The sequence below is a fragment of the Podarcis tiliguerta genome, assembly GCF_965153285.1.
Source record: "Podarcis tiliguerta genome assembly, chromosome: 2".
Lineage (NCBI taxonomy): Eukaryota > Metazoa > Chordata > Lepidosauria > Squamata > Lacertidae > Podarcis > Podarcis tiliguerta.
Genome location: NC_139535.1, coordinates 23,054,267 through 23,075,492, shown reverse-complemented (window position 1 = coordinate 23,075,492; position 21,226 = coordinate 23,054,267). Strand labels below are relative to the sequence as shown.

General features: G+C 45.5%; 1 protein-coding gene across 3 annotated transcripts in view; it reads right to left on the bottom strand.

Moving 5' to 3' along the window:
- PTPRG (protein tyrosine phosphatase receptor type G) overlaps positions 1 to 14,354 on the bottom strand; it is a 518,906-nt gene extending 504,552 nt beyond the window's left edge. For all 3 annotated transcript variants that reach the window (XM_083424609.1, XM_083424610.1, XM_083424611.1), the window contains exon 1: positions 13,185 to 14,354. In XM_083424609.1, coding sequence (XP_083280735.1) covers positions 13,185 to 13,269 — 85 coding nt within the window. In that variant the 5' untranslated portion in view covers positions 13,270 to 14,354. The remainder of the gene's footprint in view (positions 1 to 13,184) is intronic.
- Positions 14,355 to 21,226: the final 6,872 nt, after the last annotated feature.

The following is a 21,226-nucleotide window of genomic DNA, read 5'->3' as shown; positions in this document are numbered from 1 at the left end:
ACAAACTGAAGTGGCTATCTTGCAATTTTACAGGGTGAAAAGGATTGCGACACGTCACAACATTTAGCTGCCGGTTGACTTGTAGTGCAAATGTCAATTTACTTCCAAGGCTTGTGCTCAAGATCAGGGTGCAAGTTCTATGAGAATAATGCACTTTACTTACACATTTCTTCGAAACAGGAAACTTTTTTTTAGGGAAATACACAGAATCCAACAGTGTCATTATAAAGAGGCACAACTAGGAAAACAAAAAAAGCTTTCTTGACACTACTCTTCATTACAAATGTAAATGATTAATTGGGAGCAGACTCACTAGCAAGATAATACATTAGTGCCGTAAGAACAGTAACATCAACAAGAATGGAGTTTATGTCAAGTAGGTAAAGGTACCCCTGCCCGTACTGGCCAGTCGTGTCCGACTCTAGGGTTGTGCACCCATCTCACTTAAGAGGCCGGGGGCCAGCGCTGTCCGCAGACACTTCCGGATCACGTGGCCAGCGTGACAAACTGCTCTGGCGAGCCGGCACCAGCGCAACACACGGAAACGCCATTTACCTTCCCGCTATAAAGCGGTACCTATTTATCTACTTGCATTTAGTAGTGCTTTCGAACTGCTAGGTGGGCAGGAGCTGGGACCGAAAGACGGGAGCTCACCCTGCCGCAGGGATTCGAACCGCCGACCATGCGATTGGCAAGCCCTAGGCGCTGAGGTTTTACCCACAGCGCCACCCGCGTCCCTTTATGTCAAGTAGCTTCATTGAATTCATAAATGTGGCAATTAAATAAATGACAAAACTATCAAAGGTAATACACTGGTACCTCGGGTTACAGATGCTTCAGGTTACAGACGCTTCAGGTTACAGACTCTGCTAACCCAGAAATAGTATCTCGGGTTAAGAACTTTGCTTCAGGATGAGAACAGAAATCGTGCAACACAGGCGTGGCTGCAGCGGGAGGCCCCATTAGCTAAAGTAGTGCCTCAGGTTAAGAACAGTTTCAGGTTAAGAATGGACCTCCAGAACAAAGTAAGTTATTAACCCGAGGTACCACTGTATGCCCCTGTTAAGACTAAGTAAAACGTACAATTCACTTTCCTCCATTTCCTGGTACTGCGAGTCTAGTGTGATACCCCGACGTCCTATATGGCAGTGAATATGTAGTAACATTAGGCCTTTGGGGAATGAACTAGGAGAAAAGCAGCACATAAAGTCTTGGGGAGAAAAACTATAACGCTGTTGCGAGAGTCTTGTGATTCTCAAATTATATGGAAGGGCAAGATGAAAAGGGAAACATTAAGAGTAATTTAGTGGTTAAGACAGAGTGGAACTTAAGCCTCAAAAAACTGGAAAACAGTATACACCTTGAGGCATCAGTCAGGTGAAAACGTTTCTCTTTGACCAGGCCTTTGACTGATTGACACACGATGCCCTTTTAATACGTGTTGAGAAAGGGGGGCGGTTATTGGGTTGTCTTTGTTTTTGTTTTTATTATGTATTTTGTGTTTTTTATATTGTGATTTTATGTTGTGAACCAACCCTGAGATCAACGGGTATGCAAATTTAATAAATAATAACAACTAACAAAAAACTCAGTTTATAGCGGAATAGTGCCGAAAAGTCAGAACCGCTATCAGCCGAACTAGATTTTACAAGCACTGATTTATGTGAGGATGGAGAAGCTGGTCTGCCTTTTCAAAATGAGTGCCCTATATTCATGAGCTATCAGAAGGCAAGATTTCATCAAGATAACATCTGAGAGCAAGCTTTCACAATGTTTTGCGAAATGTGTGTTATTGGTATCTTGCATATTCCTGCTGCTTAGAAAAGCTTTGAAGTGAAAACATAAGAGATGCAAAGCTTTTTATTATATACCGTGTTGTATGTTGTATTATTCTGAGATTTATAACAGCGGCGGCAAGATTTTTTTAAAAAAAAATTCATGGCTTGCAGTTTAAAAGCTCTATATAATTAAGTCTTGGAAAAAAGAAAAGAAAAAAAAACCAACCATGCACACAAAAAGCTTGCAAGCAGGAATACATAATCATAAAAGAATCACAGCTTGGTGTGAACATAGCAGCAATTAATAATATATTTCTCAGTAATAAAGTGAAAACTGTAGTAACTTAAAAGCAAACAGAAATTAGACTCCCTCATAATTCCGCCCATTATAGGCTTCAGCATATTAGAGACAAGTCTTTATTACTTACACCCCAGGCTCAGAAGTCTGCACAGCCAAACAACAATAACTGTGCGCCAGATCTCAGGATATGTAAATCTAACACAGAATCCAAAATCTGGATCATAACCCTGACCAACTCAAGCAGATTGTGGCTTTGCACTTATTAAGAAAACATACACACAAAAGGACTCCTTTGTATGCAACAATAAACGATGGTTAACAGATTAGTACTGGGATTGAGCAGAGCACCAGCATGAACTGCCCCAGTACTCCCACTTCGCTCTTGCCCTCGAGCAAAGGGAACAATGTGCCATGATGCCTTACCTTGTTATTACAACTGAACCCAAGATCGTGGTTTGCTTCTCCCATTAAACCATGGTTTGTTCGTGGTTTATTCTAAGCAGATGTGCACAGTCCAGAGGAGGAAATAAGGGCCATTTTACACATTACTCAGAGGTGATCCTAGGCTGATCCTTGCAACTGAGTATACACAACCAACAGGTCGTTACAGTCAACCGTGACACCCCTGGCATGCCTATGTCTGTACAATACATATATTCGCATACACCTGTTTGTCAAATTTACACACTTGGGCTGTACATGCACACACCTATAGGAAAAAGGAATCTTGTGAAGTAGCTCTAAGACAGAGAACGTGCATCTCTCTCTCTCTCTCTCTCTCTCTCTCTCTCTCACACACACACACACACACACACACAGTTCTTTCTCCAAATTGTCCAAATTACATTTTCAGCTCAGTGGTGCCTTACAGGATTGGGAATGTCATGATGGGGAGCATCCAATTAATAAGCAAAAGCATCTGCAGAGCATATTTCTATCTCTCTTCTTAAAGGCTTAAAAGGTAAAGGTAAATGTACCCCTGACTGTTAGGTCTAGTCGCGGACGACTCTGGGGTTGCGATGCTCATCTCACTCTATAGGCCAAGGGAGCTGGCATTTGTCCGAAGACAGCTTCTGGGTCATGTGGCATAACTAAGCATAACTAAGCTGCTTCTGGAAACCAGAGCAGCGCACGGAAACGCCGTGAGCAGTACCTATTTATCTAATTGCACTTTGATGTGCTTTCAAACTGCTAGGTGGGCAGGAGCAGGGACCAAACAACAGGAGCTGACCCCATCGCAGGATTCGAACCACCAACCTTCTGATCGGCAAGTCCTAGGCTCTGTGGTTTAGACCACAGCGCCACCCGCGTCCCCTTCTTAAAGGCTTACTGCTACCCATATATGCCAAGTCCCAGCTACAAAACTAAAATTAAGGGGGAGGACACACCAAGCTATATAGCAAAGACATTTAACACATCTATACTGATCTTCCGGACTCGCATGGTTAATTTTAATTGCAGAATTTCATATCTGAGTGCAGAACTCAAGAAATCTACCCTCAAGGAGCTTGTGTGCCATAGTCACTAAGAGACTGAACTTCCAATTGGGAAGATGAAAATCTCACCTTCTTTGTTTATTGTGTTTATGCAGCTGGCTATCAGTAGGTATCCATTGGTAACTTACAAATAAAACAAACTTTTAAAAATGCAATATTTAATAACTGAGCCATTCTGTCTCAGTCCTGAGATCTGCAATATGTGGGATAATAAGTCAGAATTACCGGTACTTCCCAGGACTGTTGTAAGATTACACCAAGAAAATGCATGTGAATCGTTTGAAAGAGCTATATAAATGTTGAATATTGATATTAAAGCTTAACACAACAACATAAGCTGAGCCCTGCTAGGTCAGGAAAATGGCCTGTATGTTCCAAAATCCTGTTATCACAATGGACAACCAGAAGCCTATGGGAACTCCAAAAGCAGGTGGTTCTGGGGATTTAATAGCCTGTGCTTTTGGAGCTGCTACAAAGCAACACACCCCAATAATAGCATGAATGCCAGAATACCAGGCATTAGTTAGTTTAGTTCATCTCATTTATAGAATTAATACAATCCAACCCAAAAATACAATCCAACCCATGAAAAAATCCACCAGCTCTTATTATATAGTTTACCTAATGCAAAACTACAAGTTTCAAGAACCAAAGAAAGAAGGTAAGTAGCACATTTGTTTCAATTAAGTCACCAATTTAATTCTTTAAGTTAGGCGCAAACCCCAGAAAGGAGGAGCAGTAAGACCTTCCATAGCCCTTTCTCTAAGAGCTCTGACAAGCTGGTGCTAAAGGCCCAATCTAGTTTCCCACTAGCAGTCTTTCTCAACCTTGGGTCCCCAGATGTTGTTAAACTACAACTCCCATCATCCCTAGCAAGTAAGGCCAGAGCTCAGGGATGATGGGAGTTGTAGTCCAACAACATTTGGGGACCCAAGGTTGAGAGGCTGATTTAGCCAACTGAACTCAGTCCACAAGATTCACATGGTCATTGATATGGGCATACGGGTAGCCAGATGTTTTGAAATCTGTGTGTACATGTGGGTCTCTTAACAAGATGCTTCTGAGTAGCCATTTGCAACCCTTTTCAATGTAGCAGGCCACTTAAAATCAGAACTGAACAGTTTCCAAACTGCCATCGATGGGGCTCTAATCACAATGTGTGGAGCCTTAAAATGCTTTTTCATAACTGAAGGCAAAGTCCAAGACTAGAAGCTGCGCAAGTTACAAAGAAAAGCCAAAGCTCTCATTAAAAACGTACAAGGAAATATTTTCTAAAAAATAAAATCCTGGCAATAGAACTTGGGCACTCCAAACATCTAAGGACTTGTAAGCATTTCTGAAGTTGACAATGCCACAACAAGCTCCCAGATGCTAATTTCTTCTTTTCTGAGGAGCTTCACTGCTTCCTCAGTATTAATTTTGCCAGCCAAAACATCATATCGAGTCAAAGGACAACAGTCATTTGACATGAAGACTTTGTGCAAGATTACTTAATGTACACATGTCACATTTAAAGCGCTCGTGTACCCCAATCTGCAGCAGAAAGCGATTTAGCCCACCTCACTGAGGTAAAACGAACTACCAAAAACACAGAAGGAAAACCACTTAACCAAAACACCCCCAAAGAACTGATTCTGCTAATACTCTCATCCTATATCAGCCCAGCTGATTTACATTTTATTATTATTTCCACACGCGGGTCCCTACATTTAAGGGTTGCATTTGACAGTGTTGCTCAGCTGAAAGCAATGCTTTTTTAAACAATCAGAATCACAGGAAGGAAGCAGCTTTTGGCTACCCTCTCCCTGGCAGCCCCCTCCCTACACACACCTCTCTCAATCTGCTCTGCAGGGTTGAGGGACACTCCAGAACAGACTGGGGAGCATGGAGGGCTGCAAAGGGGAGGTGGAATGGCTGGAAAGCGCTTCCCTCCCTGTTGCTCCATCTGCTGAGCATCACTGCTGGATGCAGCCTCTGTTTCTAGAGGACCAGCTGCAATCAATTTGTTGCACAGCAAAAACACCTAAGAGGCAAGCTGAAGACTTAAGTTATTGTGGTGCAAGATTTTGTGGGCCAGAGTCCACTTCAGCCAGATACATACATGCAAACGTAACTTTTGTTCCACACATTAAGTGGCCCAATAAATGTGCACAAAACGAGGACACGTAAATGAAAGCCCGGACACTGGTATTCAGTTACACATCTTATGCTCCATTTCCCCCAGAAACTGGCAGCGTACTATTTTCATTCCACCACTGGATGTGCCGAATTTCTATTTTCCCCTCCCTCCCTCCAAACCCCCTCGCTGCACTTCCTAAGGATGCACAGTTTCCAAGACTGCTTGAAGGTTTCAAAAGCTACATCCTGGCATCATTAACTGAAAAACCAGCTTCTGTAAGCCTGCTGGTGGATATCAAACTCTCCTCTCAGCTTTTCCTCTGAAGCCTGCTAGCCAGCTCATCTGCCACTGCCTGGGAAAAAGAAGAGAGACATTTGACATTCTTAATCTGCAAGGACTTCATTAGGCACTACCGGAAATATAAAGTATGGCGAGGAGCCGGGGGTGCGGGGGAGACAAGGAAAGCCACCATTAAAATGTAAGATGTTTCATCTCCATAAGGCAATAGGAGTTAACACAAGTCTTGGAGGGCCCTCTCCTGTACATTCCATACTTTCTAAGAGACAACACACACACACTTGCTGTAGACAAACGCAAATAAGCCCAGTTTATCAAACACATTTACAGGGAGACACTTCTATAGCTCAGAAGAATACTCAGCAGGAGAATATAAAACCCAAAATAAGTTTTCATTCAGAAACATGAAAACCAAGATATAAAATCATGCCTTTCAAAAGTTTACGGATACAGTGAGGACATTAAAACCATACAATGTCCAAACCAAGCAGGATTTATCAAATGATTATAAATCTGCTCCACAAAGTATATTTTGTGTGCAGCCCAAATCAGAAAGCCCAGGGCAGAAAAACAACAACTATGGTTGTTTGCTTGTATGTACTCTCACACATGCCAATAAATATTATTTTACAAATGCAGACACAGGCTATAATCTAACAGAATCTTAGGAGCACTTAAGCCTATTGATTTCAATGGGATTAGGACAGTGGATTATGGCACATACAACATTGTGAGATGGCTACAGAGTGCCTGCTGAAAAAACAGGTCCTTTCTTCAAATACAAAGTTGAGGTCCAAATCAGGTATCTTTTTTTAATTCTTATATGCCATTCTCTTTGGGACACTGCATATGTTCCACCAATGCCGGGAGAATTTAATAATTCTCCACCATGCACTGTACGATGCTAGTTATTTTTGCAGGTATTCATGTACCTACCACAAAGTGCCCTATATAAAGAATGCAACGTGGAAGAGGGAAAATGAACTTCCAACATTGTTCGCCTCTTGCTAGTAAACACTATTGCTCCAAGTAGCTTCTTTCTGGGAGAGAAAAGGAAAGCCACTGACTGACACATCTGATCAATGATAGAGAACACTTGTGCTTCTGTCCAACACGAAGTTGGGCTTACCTCTGTGCAAGCATACATAGGGGTCTGCTGAAATGCACATCATCAAGGCGTCACCAGCTTTCATTAAATATGGCTTCTTCTTTTTAAACTAGCGGGGAGTGTATGTGCCTAATTTCAGAAGCAAAATTATTTGCAAAACAGCCTAAAATGCCTAACGCAACTATTATTCATAGTTTAGGTAGGAATGTACTTCCCGGACGTTATGCGTGCCAGAACAAACAGCCTGCCAGTATTTGCGTTTATTTATTTATTTGTTCAACTTCTAAACAACAGATTTACGGCACAGTCCTAAACAATAAATCCTCAGAAACAAGGCCCCCCACCCCGTTCCAGGTTCAACTAGACTTAAGCCCGGGTAGGTGTGTGCTGAACTGAAGCCTTGGATGTAGAAATGGAGACAAGTCCTTTGCCATGATGCAGCCTTGCAAATAAGTTACCAGCCTACTAATAATAAAAAACAAAAAACCTACAGGGTCATGTATGCCCCCTTTAGCTTTTAGGCTAAGGGACGTCGTAGGAGGGATGTTTTGCACATTGTTTCCCTATGCGATCATTAGATGCAATTCTTACTCACCACAAGCAACCAAGCTATTGCTTATTTACAGGCTTGCCCTATTTCCTGCCCCATAAATACTTCTGGGATCTCCCACCAGTGTGTGTGTGTCTCTATGTTGCACTGCCTTTCCTGAACAGCTGCTACCCCGTACCTTACCATGCACTTGTAAAACCTGCCAATTCCTGCGGTACATTAGCACATTTCACCAGGTGGGCCAATGCAAATGTTTTGCAGGCGATGTGCAGCATCCATCAGGTAAAGTGAGCACGTCATTCCCTTCCTCCCAGTAACCAAGGCGGATGCTTTAGCGTGCTCATTTCAGGACAAAGCGTTGTTATGCTATTTTATATCTCGCAAGAACTTGGCTAAGAGTAGAAACAATCACCCCCTCTCTCTGTAATTTGGGCTGCTAAGCACATTATAACATACATGCTTTTGTGATATGCTGACATTGAAAGAGACTTGAACAGCTAGGCGTTGGCCAGAGATTCCCCATAAAAAGCTACTTCAAAGCCTGACATCAGCCCTCCTCAAGTGTTCAGCCCAAACACACCAATGGCTAAAACTAGGGAGGGGCTCATCTCAGTCCAACCTCGACCCTCCTGCATTGAAAGGGAAGCGCTTCTAAGCACATTCAGCCAAGCACGCTTAGACCTTCAGATCTTCCCATTCAGTGAAGGTACCTGTTTGATGGACTTGGTAATGAAGCATGTATAGTGGTACCTCGAGTTAAGTACTTAATTCGTTCCGGAGGTCCGTTCTTAACCTGAAACTGTTCTTAACCTGAGGTACCACTTTAGCTAATGGGGCCTCCCGCTGCTAATGCACTGCCGGAACATGATTTCTGTTCTCATCCTGAAGCAAAGTTCTTAACCCAAGGTAATATTTCTGGGTTAGTGGAGTCTGTAACCTGAAGCGTATGTAACCTGAAGCGTATGTAACCTGAAGTACCACTGTAGGTACCTTGGAGTGATGCTTGCAAATGCACCCCTCCACTCCCTCTCTCTTTGCATGTTAAGGCTGAGGGCTGTCATCAGCATCCATTCCCCTACATCTTGATTCCACAGGTGCTACCACCTCTAGCAACCCTCTTGCACCACATCTTAACAAAGGTGGCGTCCAGCATCCTGAGTTTTTGGCTGGTCTTGGTAACCCGCCCAGATGTGTAGCTCCCCTGACACTGTTGTTCCACCAATGTGGGGAAGTCTCTTCCGTGACACCACATTGAACTTCCAGTACTTCCAAAGCGTAACATGGCCACAGAGAGCTCCGGAGAAGGACCTGCCAGGAGGCTGGAAGAACATTCACCATGGCAAGTGTGGCAAGTGAATCTGTAAGCCCCTGGTATGCAGAAAACCGTCCTACCATTCTAACACACCTGACCCGCTGTGTGTGACAACTGTATTTGAAGAAACAGCAAAACACTAACTTTCATGGCAGTTTGCACATCAAGTTAAACCACTCTGATTGTTTAAGTACGATTTAATGCAAACAAGCTGCCTGTTGGTGGTGCAAGCTGCTCAAATGTTCCTGTTCTGATCCTCCAGGCGCAACAAACCTTGGCTTGTTGTGCTGTCAGAACCTGCAACTGTGGTTTGTTTCCCCTACATGCCCAGGTTCAAATGGTACGACAAGCCAGCGCTGCTGCTCCCAGCACAGCTACGAACAGGAGAGCAGCGAAGCAGGGGACTTTTGAGAAGTGTGCACCAGCAAACTGTTCATTCACATTAAACCGTAGTTAAACATTAACTATGGTTTTATGAGATATGAGGACCAGGCCTATTAAATTGATTCACACAAGGAATCAGGCCAACCGTCCTATCGAAGCTAGTGCTGTATACCTTTTCTGGAGACTATTCTCCAGGACAAGGTCTCAAGCAAATATCTTTCTCAGACCTGCACGTGGAAGTCCTCTTCGAATCTGTGTGCTAAACATGTGTAATAACCTCTCTTCATAAGATACAGCTTGCCTTTGAACAAAGATTCCTCAAACCTAAAACTGAACCTTCTTTTATCCATTATTGTTGTTAATATGCCGTACATCTCAGAAGCCACATCTCCCACACACAAGTGCAAGCAGAACAGATCTGCATGAGTCTGCGGTGCAGTAAGTGCCACATAGTCCGAATTCCATTTATAATTTTGCAGCCCTTACAACTGTGTCGTATGAAACTTACATCAAGGTGTGTTTTCCGTAAGCCTGCCTTCCAGATGTAATTACTGCACAATATATATCAGAATCAGAAAGAAAGGCTTCACCTGTACAGGCGAGATTGAGAAGAAATCAATATAAAGAAGATAAATGCTTCTTCTCGAGGTCTGCAGAATTTCAAACAGTGAGAAGTTTTAAGCCCCCTTTCTCCACCTTCTACAACCTTTTTTAAGTCAAATTGAAGGAGCTACTAGAACAGAATGAGGCACCTGTAGCCCAACAAGATCTGAATGGCCATGCATGACGTCCTTCATCCATGACCAGCTCTCCACGCTTGCCGAGGCTGATTAAGAGTCCCCACTCCCACTTCAAGAGATAATTTCAGATGCAGTTGAACTATTTCTATAGAAGTCCAGTTTTGCTCTTTTACAGTACAATCCTACGCATGTTTACTTGAAGTTAACCACACTGTACTGAATAGAGATTACTCTCGGCTTGTGTGTGTGCATGCGCATGTATAAAATTGCAGTTTTTTTTAAACATCTTTCTTTTCCCCACCCCGTTACACTTTTATTTCAACCCATAAAACGATCCAAGATAAAAAGATGGCATCAAAAAGGTCAATGTCACAAAACTTTCTGCTTTTAATCTTAGCCATAAAGAGGTGCTAATAAAAAAAAAAAGTATTAAAAGCCTAATAAAAGCAAGCCACAGCATAGTGGAAGTTGCTGGGGGGAAAGGGGGTGTAGATGCGAATCACATGAAGTGACTGCAGGGTTTCCTAAAGTTAGGATGCAATCCCATTCGATACCCACTTAAGAATATGTCCCATTGAATTCAATGGGATTTCAATTGCTAACAGAGATGCCTAAGATCACGCTTCACATGGTTCCCTTACTATCCCAGCTTGAAGGTCCCCATCTACCTGAACCATATCTGCAAAGCAATCCTGCACATAAAGTAAGTGCCATGGAGTTCAATGGGGCTTTCTCCCACTTAAGCAGGTACAGGATTGCAGCCTGCTCCGTTGATCTGAATTGGGTTTTCCTTGGACATGTATACGATTGTTTTTTCAGTGAACAAGTCAACCAGGTAACCTTTTAAGCATTGTGTATATGCATTTGTGTGTGTGTGTGTGTGTGTGTGTGTGGATGGATGCATAACAGGGGCGTCATCCTTCTGGCAAATTTGCTAGCTACTCGCAAAGAAAAAACAATGAATGAAAGAAGTTGATCATGGAAATGAATTCATTGGCAGTTTGGGGTTTTTTTTACACTTTGTTAGTAATACACAGGCAGGTTTCAGATATTCCTGTTTCCAGCTGTGGCAATCAACACTGTGCTGAAATGAAATGCAGAAGGATATGGTGTGTGATTAAAAAAAAATCATACCTTCACAGCACTTGGAAGGGTTAATGCTAAATTTAAGAACAGCTCTTTCTCAGGAGATCTGTGTGCATATGTTGGGGGACTTTGGGGATATGTGTTGAACAAAATCCAGGAAAAGACTGAAGCTCTGTAGTGCCTCTATTGGTCCATCTATGTTACTGTATATGGTGGGAAAGGGGAGGGGGTAGAGAACTCTCTCTCTCTCTCTCCTCCAAGCTTCCCTGACATTTTTAACTTTTCTCAGCTCCAGGCTCAAGCCTGCAAAAGGGGAAGGGGGAGCAAGTTTGCTGCGCTCTGCAACTGTTGGAGAATCTTGCCTTAAACCAAGGTTTTCCACTGTGCCTAAGAAGTGGGGGGGGGGACAGCCAATGCACTCATCTCTCCCCCACCCCACCCGCCCACATTTAACACAACACACCACGGAGGCAAAAGACTCAAGTAAACGCCCGCCCAGCAGCCTGGGAATGATTTTTGGCCATGCCCAGTTCTCCAGAAAGAAGGAAGGGTGGGGGAGAGATTTTTAGGCCAGCCAGTCTCCTGTGCTTTTCAGAACCCCCAATTCTCCTGCACCTCCTTATCCCGGATCTGACCTTCCTCCAGTTCTAACTCATTAACACCGCCCTCCTCACTCACCCCCCATCAAGGTCAAATGATGTGACACTAGCCCAGCTTATCAGGCTGAAAGGTGTGCAGAAACGCTGCAGGTAAAAGGTGGAAGAGGTCAGGAAGGTGGGAAGGAAAAGGGTTTATCATCAGGACCAGCACCGGTGTCAGAGGCTGACGCCCAGCTGTTATCTCTCCTCACCCAGGCGGCATGGCTGGAACCCACTGCCTGTGCACACACAGCCTTTAGCACAGAGGAGGGAAAACGCACCCCCCCCCAAAAAAAGACACACACACACAGCTGCCATTGCTACCCTGCGATGCCTAGGGAAGCACTGCACCAAATCTGAGATCTCAGCAGGGGGAGGGAAAGACTACAAAAGGGGAAAGGTGTGTGTGTAAAAAGGTGGGAGGGGATGTCCACTCTCTTAACCCCCCCTCCCCAAAAAAGAGATCACGATGGAGGAGTTTAAGGGGAGGGGGTGCAACCCCCGAATTTTGGGGTTTGGCTGCCTGTTCCTCCTGGAAATTCACCAAGCAGGAGTGGGGTTGTGGGTTGTTGTTTTTTTTTTTCGGGTGGTGGGGCTGGAGAGATTCTATGTGGCTGCTAAAAGGGTAGAGATAAGGCGAGCGGATAGGCGGCAGTACTATTATAGTGGCAGTCCTATTAGACACACACACACACACAAACACCCGGTCGAGGAAGGGAGAATAGCGCTGGCGGGCACAATCACACACAGCCACTCATCACCGAGGCAAGGCTGGATGGGATCGCACTACGCCGCTACACGCTGAGCACTGCGGGAGGAGCGCCGGGCTCGCTCGCTCGCTCTCTCCTTCATTGATTTGCCACAAGTATAGAGCGGGTGATGGGCTGGAGTAAGGAGGGAAGAAACCGGAGGTTGGTTGTTAGTGGGGGGAGGAAGAAGGGAGGAAGGAGAGAAAGAGTGATGGAGGCAGGAGAAGTTACGAAGAGTGGTGCTAATGGGCTTGAGGTTTTCTCCTCCATTCTCCAGAATCTCCCCATCCAAATAGGAAGCGATATTCCTTTTCGTTATCCTCACACGCGCACACGTATTTTCCAACAAGCAGCAGCCAAACACGCCTTCCTAGGAGAGAGGGGGGGGGGATCGGGTAGATCTATAGATGTACTGGGTCCCCCCCCCTTTTGGTCCACACAGTGACAGCACACACACCACAAATGGGGGCGACTGGAGGGGACATGTAAGCGCAACGGAAAGACGAGACACACGGATCGCGAGGTAGAGAGAGAGAAAAGATCTTGCCCCCCTCTCTCCCCCCCCCACCAAAAAAATACCGTTTTAAAAAATAAAAAATCCATCCCATATTAAGATTTCCACTCACCGGGGAAACACACCACGTAATGGAGCACAGAGACGGTGATTTTCAAGAAAAAGATCCAGCAACACGGTTGCAGTAGCCTCCGCATCTCCAAAGCCGCACATCGAAACAAACAGAAGGGGGTTCTCTCTTTAAGTATATTTTTAAAAATTCAGAAGGATGAGGATTCCACATACACCAGAAAAAAATAATAATAATGTGTGTGAGAGAGAGAGATAGAGAGAGAAGGTGCGGGGGTGGGAAACTTGTTGAAAATAGTATTTTTTGAAAAAAGTTGCACACTTTCCTGCCCCGTCTCTGGAACAAAAAAAAGAGCGGGGGAGGGTGGGGGTTAACCCGAAAAAGAAAAAGAGGGAAGCCGGAGCGATGGACCAACCCCCCCGCCCCTCACTATTAAAAATAATAATAGCAAATTGGCGCGCGCGCGCAGCCTCTTCCTTTCCGTCTTCTCTGCCCTGAATTTGTGCCTCTGGATGTGTGCAAAGATAAAAGAGTCCCGGAGTTCAGCAGACCCGCCGCTCCAGGCCTCGGGAGCAAATGCTGGCAGCAGGGTGAGGAGGCGGAGGGACGGGACTCGGGAGCCGAGAGCTCACAACTTCCCTCCAGCCCGCAAAAACAGCAGCAGCAGCAGCAGCGCCGGCGCCGGGGATCGGTGGCTAGCGAGCGCCTCGGCTGGGCTCGGACTCTCTCCTCTCGCCTTCATGCGGGCAGCACCGTGCAAGGCCAAAGGGAAGGAGGCATTCTTGCAAACAGCAGTCGGAGCAGCGGCGGCGGCGGCGGCGATAGTAGCAAAATCCACTCCCCAGCCCCAGCGATCGAGGGCTTGCAACAGCAGCAGCAGCGGCGGCGGCGAAGAGTCGGGCTGCCCGGAGCAGCTCTCAGTCCATCCCGCTGCTAGAAGTTGGGGCTCCGGAGCAAGCTGGCGAGGAACAGTCAGGCAGGAGCTGCTGGAAGCTTTCCATTCTTCCATACAGGAAGTAACATGTGAGCCTAGATCCTGGCTGAGACTTTAAAGCGGAGAGGGAGAGGGAGCGGAAGGGAGAGAGAGAGAGAGAGGAGAGGAGAGGCGGGGGCGCGCAGGGGAGGAGGGGGGAAAGGGGGGGTCTCGGCTTGGCGCGCACTCGAGGCTCTTAAAGCGGCAGCGCCCGCTCGCCTCGTTCTCGTCTCCAGTTCTGCCCGCGAGCCGGAGGAGGGAAAGGGAAGGCAGAGCGCGCGCGCGTGTGAATGAACGGGTGCATTTTGGGGAGAGACCTTTTTATGCTTGTATGGAGACACGCCGTTTCCTTGCACGCGCACGTCTCCACTGTGCACATTCACACACACACACACACACACACACAGCAAGCGATGTTCTTCTTGAAGGGAAATCCTGGAGGGATTTCGTTTCCACGTTCGCGCACGCGTTTCGCCAAGCTCTCCAGCACGCCTCTCTGCGAGCGAGGGACGTTTCTTGAAGCCGCCGTCGTTGACGCCTCTCTCGCCCTTGCCAGACGTGCAGGCAGTGTCCGGGGACGAGGCAGGCAGCGGCACACGCCTGCAAGAACTTCTCTCACACTCCTCTTCGGTGGATTCCTACACGTGTCCTTGCACGCACGTGCGCACACAACGCTTTCGCGTTCGCACAGTTGCCACACGCTGGACGGCTTCGCACACTCGCATCCCGCGCTGGAGACACAAAGGGGATATTCTCATTCGCGGTAGTATTTCGAGAGATCAAGCCAAGACTAGCGAATATATTGCACAATATTCCGTGCACCACGAAGATGACGCTGTTCGACAGTGGAACGGACTCCCACGAGAGGCAGTGGACTCTACTTCCTTGGAGGTTTTTAACCAGAGGTTGAATGTACCACCCGTCACGTATGATCTAGCGGGAGATTCCTGAATTGCAAGGGGTTGGACTAGATGACCCTCGGGGATCCCTCCCAACTCTACAATTCTGTGATACTCTTCCACAGTTAGATACACTCATTTTGTTTCTCGTGCAACCACCCACCATTCAGAAAAAGGGAAATCTTTCTTCCCGCTTCGGTCCAAATACACACAATCTTTCTACCTCGCGGACACATACGAGTACTGTATTCCCACTCTCACGCGTGCACACGCAGCCGCCGCTTTGTGCTGAACGCTCCACGCATTACTTACTTACACACATACACCCTCCCACGCACTTCCAGGCACACACTCTTTCACACACAGAAATATTTCCCCCTATTCTCTTTCTTCCTTCCTTCCTTACACACACACACACACACACTCCCTGCACTCATGCACACACACAAACTATTTTCATGTACACATCCCCGCTGGATGCATATAACCATATTCATTCGCACGCTCCTCGTCACACACACTTGCTGTAGTGGACGGGGTAGCAAATATCAAGCAAATATTGAACGCGCTCCCTCTTACACATGACAGACACACACACAGAGAGAGAGAGAGAGAGTCTTTCTGCATGGCAAAAGCCTGCGGAATCATCCCCCAGCCCCTTTTGCAAAATCAGGCCGGCTGCATATTTTTTCAATTTCCTGACAGCAGGGGGACTTAAAGCAATATCGATCCACTTAGCACCGGGGTCTTTTCTAACAAGTGCAATACAATAGCTAGCACCTGGATGTGTTTTTACTAAACAGTTCTAATCCGATCTAGCATCATAAAATAATGCAGACATATGCGTCTGTGTGGGGGTGGGTGGGTTTATTTTTTAAACCAGACCCACAACATTTTTGGAAGATCCCAGCATTGCGATATGAGCAGTGGCGGAGAGGTTAAAAGGAACCTTATAGCTGTGATCAGAACGAAGCAGAGCCCAGAGGCTAGGCTGATCTCTGGAAAGATAGGAGGGAGCGATTTCCTTTTTAGCCCATGCGTTTAAATAAAAAGCAATCCGGGAGAGGCGTTCTGGAGGAAATGCCTTATCTGTAATGAGTTTTGTCCCTTCCTTTAGACTGGGAGATTTTATCGAGTTTTAGTTATAAGCAGCGCAGTATTTTGCCTTTATGCTGCTCCTAACTAGTGCCTGTGAGCTGAGACTCCCTCCCACCCCTGCCGGATAAAATGTATAATTGAGTCAAGATAATTTGGCATTTGTAATTTTTCTTTAAAAGACAAAAAAAACCCACATCCCACACTTATCTAAATTGTATCTCTTTGAAGCTACTTGTACTATTATACCACCTTCGATACACGCTGGTGTATTGTTGTTGTTGTTATTATTATTTATTTATTTTAAATGCAAAATTATTATATGCAATGTAGCTACAGCAAGTGTGCAAAAAATAAAAAAAATTCTGAAAACCTGGAGTTTTGAGAGTTCCAAATGTATTCTGAGCATTTCTATAACTTCATACAGAACATTATGCATATGGCTGGCCAATGTGTCTCTCTCCCCAACTCCCCATGCGTTTTTGGTAAAGCAAATTATTCAAGGGTGGGTAGGAACCATAGCTCAGTGATAGGACACCTGCTTTGCATGCAGAAGGTCGCAGGTTCAATCCCTGGTATCTCCAGGTAGGGCTGAGAATGTCTCCTGCCAGGTCTCACTCAGTCTAAGGCTCCAAACCCGCAATCTGGGTAATTTGTCAAATGTAGAATATGGATAAGGTGTTTTGATGCAGGGCTGCCTTGCAATCATATGAATATCACCACTATTATTGTTCAGGTTTATTATTATTCTTGCCTGCCCTTCACCATGATGCCCCAGAGCAAGTTACAACAATGCAAAATGCGGCATTACAATCAGAACAATTGAAAACAATATGCTTCTTCACTCAGAAACAACCTCTCATATGTACTCTGTGGAATGTACTGCTCCCATTCACTTACACCCAACTTATATCCACTTAAAACCCATCTGAACTGAATGGCGCTTGCCTTGTGAGTAAACAGGTCTACGATTGAAATGTTGCTTAAAAAATAAAAAGGTATGCCATTCTGAAAAGAAATGATTTGCCCTCCACCACCACCACCCCCCAAAAAATGCTATTAATATTTTTGTATTAATATTCTGGTGCCTTTTAATTCTGGGTTCACCCGTACCTCCAACAGAGAGTTACAGATAGCTCATTTGGTAGAAGGTGAGACTCTTAATCTTGGGCTTATGGGTTCAAGCCCCATGTTGGGCAAAAGATTCCTGCTACATGACCCTTGTTGGCCCCTTCCAACTCTACAATTCTAAGATTTGATGAAATTCTCAGAGATCCCTGGAAAGAGGGATTGACTGCGAAACCACTCTGAGAAATGTTGCTCTATGAGGTGAATAAGGGTCTCCTAACAACTCTCAACACCCTTAACAGCTCCAAGGATCTTTTGGCGGGAGCTGTGGCTATGTGAAGTGGTATGGTACTGCTTGTGAGAGGCAGAGAAAGGAGGAGTAATTTTATGTATGCACAAAGATAACTTGAGGAGTTCAGAGACATGGCAACACAGCAATCAGCTGTTTTCGTCAGCCAAATGTGTGTTTATTTTACCTAGTACAGCCATACCTAGGACGTCGAACAGAATCCGTTCCAGAAGTCCAAAGCCTTCAGAAACCAAAGCATGGCTTCGGTTCCAACAGCCAATCGGAAGCCGCAGAAGCCCCGTCAGAAGTTTGGTTTGTAAAAATAGTTCGTAAACCGGAATAGTCACTTCCGGGTTTGTGCCATTCGGGAGCCAAAACGTTCGTGAACTAAGCTTCGGTTCCAAAACCGAAGTACGACTGTATTTGACCAACAAGCTGACGTTACCTGGAAGAGGAGGGACAGCATGGTGGCAAGGTCAGAGCTGTGTGGGCACACCAGGTTGGATCTGACAGTGCCCAGACCTGACCACTGGCCTGCCCCCCACTCAGGTAAGCTGCAGTGATACTGCCAAGAGAGTAGCTCTGCCCTACTACATGGGCTGCTACTGCTGCTCCCTTGATGCAAAGCATTCCAGCCTCACTACATAGCTATAAAACCGCACTGGTGATGGAAGGAGAAGAGCCATGGACCCCTGTCTATCACACACACCATTTCTGTTGGAACTGTGCCTCAGGCGGTTGACTAGCACAAATAATACTTCTAAGGCCACATTCACGCCATACGTTATGATGCCACCTTAAACGGTTGTGTCTTCTCCACAAATAATAATAATAATAATAATAATAATAATAATAATAATTTATTATTTATACCCCGCCCATCTGGCTGAGTTTCCCCAGCCACTCTGGGCGGCTCCCAGTCAAGTATTAAAAACAATACAGCATTAAATATTAAAAACTTCCCTGAAAGAATTCTGAGGTTTGTAGTTTTCTGAGGGAGCTGAGAGCTGTTAGGAGGCCCCTATTTTTGTCACTTTCCTCACAAGGTTCCCTGTGAAGAGAAACAGTTTGTTGTTCTGGATTGACTGTTAAGGCGCTCTGGGAACTCTAACTCTGGGTAGGGAATAGAATGTCTCCTAACAGCACCCTTAACAAACTACAGCTCCCAGAATTCTTTGGGGGGAAAGCCATGACTGTTTAAAGTGAAACCATAATGCGTTAAATGTATGGCGTGATTGTGGCCCGGTTCAATGTAGAAACTTCTCCAGAAGGCAATAAAAGTAATTTTTCTAGATTAGCAGTGATCCACGTCCTCAAAATGTGCTTCCTTCACATATCCAATCTATACAGTGGTACCTCGGGTTAAGAACTTAATTTGTCCTGGAGGTCCGATCTTAACCTGAAACTGTTCTTAACCTGAAGCACCACTTTAGCTAATGGGGCCTCCTGCTGCTGCTGCACCGCCACCGCACGATTTCTGTTCTCATCCTGAAGCAAAATTCTTAAACCGAGGTACTATTTCTGGGTTAGCGGAGTCTGTAACCTGAAGCATCAGTAACCTGAAGTGTCTGTAACCCGTACTTTGTATGTTTTCTCCCACAAAATCGTATTTTCAAGGCCAGACAAGCAGACAAAATACCATCAAAGCAGCTTCCTGTGTGCTTTTCTCTTGTCCAAAAATTCTGCCTTGATGTGTAAAAAAAACCCCAAACAAATTGGCTGCAGGCAGGGGGAAATGAAATGGCATGTTGGTGACCTGATGCTCCAAATGAGGATATTCCTGTTATGGCTCCAATTAGAGAGGGGGAAAATAAGCAAAGGGGCTAAACTACCTTAAAGGTTTTTTTGAAGGCTAGCGGTCACCCCCTCCCTATTTGTGCTATTTTCTGGAAGCCCAGAGGATAGGAACTGATGGTGTATCCATGTCCTTTATTTGGGAGGGTCCCAACCAACTGTGAGCTGTAATCCACAATATTTTGATGTTAGCCCCCAATATTTTGATATGTTGAGCCCCAAAATAAAGAACAATGAAATGTTTTGTCAGAGGGTCCTCCTTGGTATGTGGTTGGCCACTATGAGAAAAGGATGCTAGACTAGATGGGCCATTGGCCTGATCCAGCAAGCTCTTATGTCCTCATGGTTCCCATGTTCATGAGGTAGGAGTTTGGTAAAGTGTTACTCCATCCACTGCTGTCCCATTGACAAAAAGCTACTTGGGTTTTTATTCATCAAATAAGTCAATATATTGTTGGCATCTGTCTGTCTCATGAGGCAATGGAGGAGGACACCTTTAGAGGTGAAGTCAAACCACTGGAGTTACAGCGCCTGCTGGGGCTGTAGAGACCGATGCGGGAGAGACATGTTTTGTTACAGCTGGAGCAGATGAAGGCGTCCTCTTGTGCTGCTGCAGATGCACCATGGCGTTTCTTCTTTCTGAGCTCCCAGTGGTCATTTATTCTCTGGTCACTGCTGTGATGATCTGACTTATTGTCTCCAGGCACTGCGGTCATCTGCAAGGGATTCCCATATAGTAGGGTTAATGATGCAAGCCTTTATGTCACCTTTGCAGACGTCTTTGTAATGCAGAGTCAGCCTGCCAACAGGCTTAGTGTCTAAAGCCAGTGCCATTTAGAGCATGTCCTTGGGGATCCTGCCATCTTCCAGTCTGTGGTCATGACCAAGCCAGGGGAGAGCACATAGAATCATAGAATAGAATCATAGAATCATAGAGTTGGAAGAGACCACAAGGGCCATCGAGTCCAACCCCCTGCCAAGCAGGAAACACCATCAGAGAACACCTGACATATGGTTGTCAAGCCTCTGCTTAAAGACCTCCAAAGAAGGAGACTCCACCACATTCCTTGGCAGCAAATTCCACTGTCGAACAGCTCTTACTGTCAGGAAGTTCTTCCTAATGTTTAGGTGGAATCTTCTTTCTTGTAGTTTGGATCCATTGCTCCGTGTCCGCTTCTCTGGAGCAGCAGAAAACAACCTTTCTCCCTCCTCTATGTGACATCCTTTTATATATTTGAACATGGCTATCATATCACCCCTCAACCTCCTTTTCTCCAGGCTAAACATGCCCATCTTTGTTCGAGGCTCTGTCCTGCCATGTAATGCCCAAAATCTTCCTGGCACAGTACATCTGGAAGATGTAGAGGCATTGCTCCTGATGGTTGTAAGCTGCCCACAACTCACTTCCATAAAGCAGGATGCTGAACACACAAGCCTGGTAGACCTTCATCTTGATATTATCGGTCATTAGCATTGCATTCTCCCAAACCTTTTGGAGAGGCGAGCCATTGCCGTGGCTGCCTTGCCAATATGTTTGTCCAGTTCAGCATCAATGGAAAGGTTGTTGGTTAGGGTAGAGCCCAGGTAGACCAAGTGCTGGCAACATCTTGACCCAGATGTTGGTCTTCATCAGGCTGAACTCCCTGCAGGCTTGGGGAAAATGGATGCTGGGTCTCTGTAGAGCTTTCTTGAAGTGCACAGCCAAGGTTGCATCATCTGCAAACAACATTTCTTGTATAAGAACCTGCCACACTTTTGTTTTGGTGTGGAGACATGTCAGGTTGAACAGACCCCCGTCGCTTCTTGAATGGAAGTACTGTACACACTGTCTTCAGTCGAGCTGAAGACACAGGACAGCAACCGGGGGAAGAATATGCCAGAGAGAGTTGGAGCGAGAACATAACCCTGTTTCACACCGCTCTTCATAGGGAAGGAAGGCATCTGAGGATGAACTGTCACACTGGAC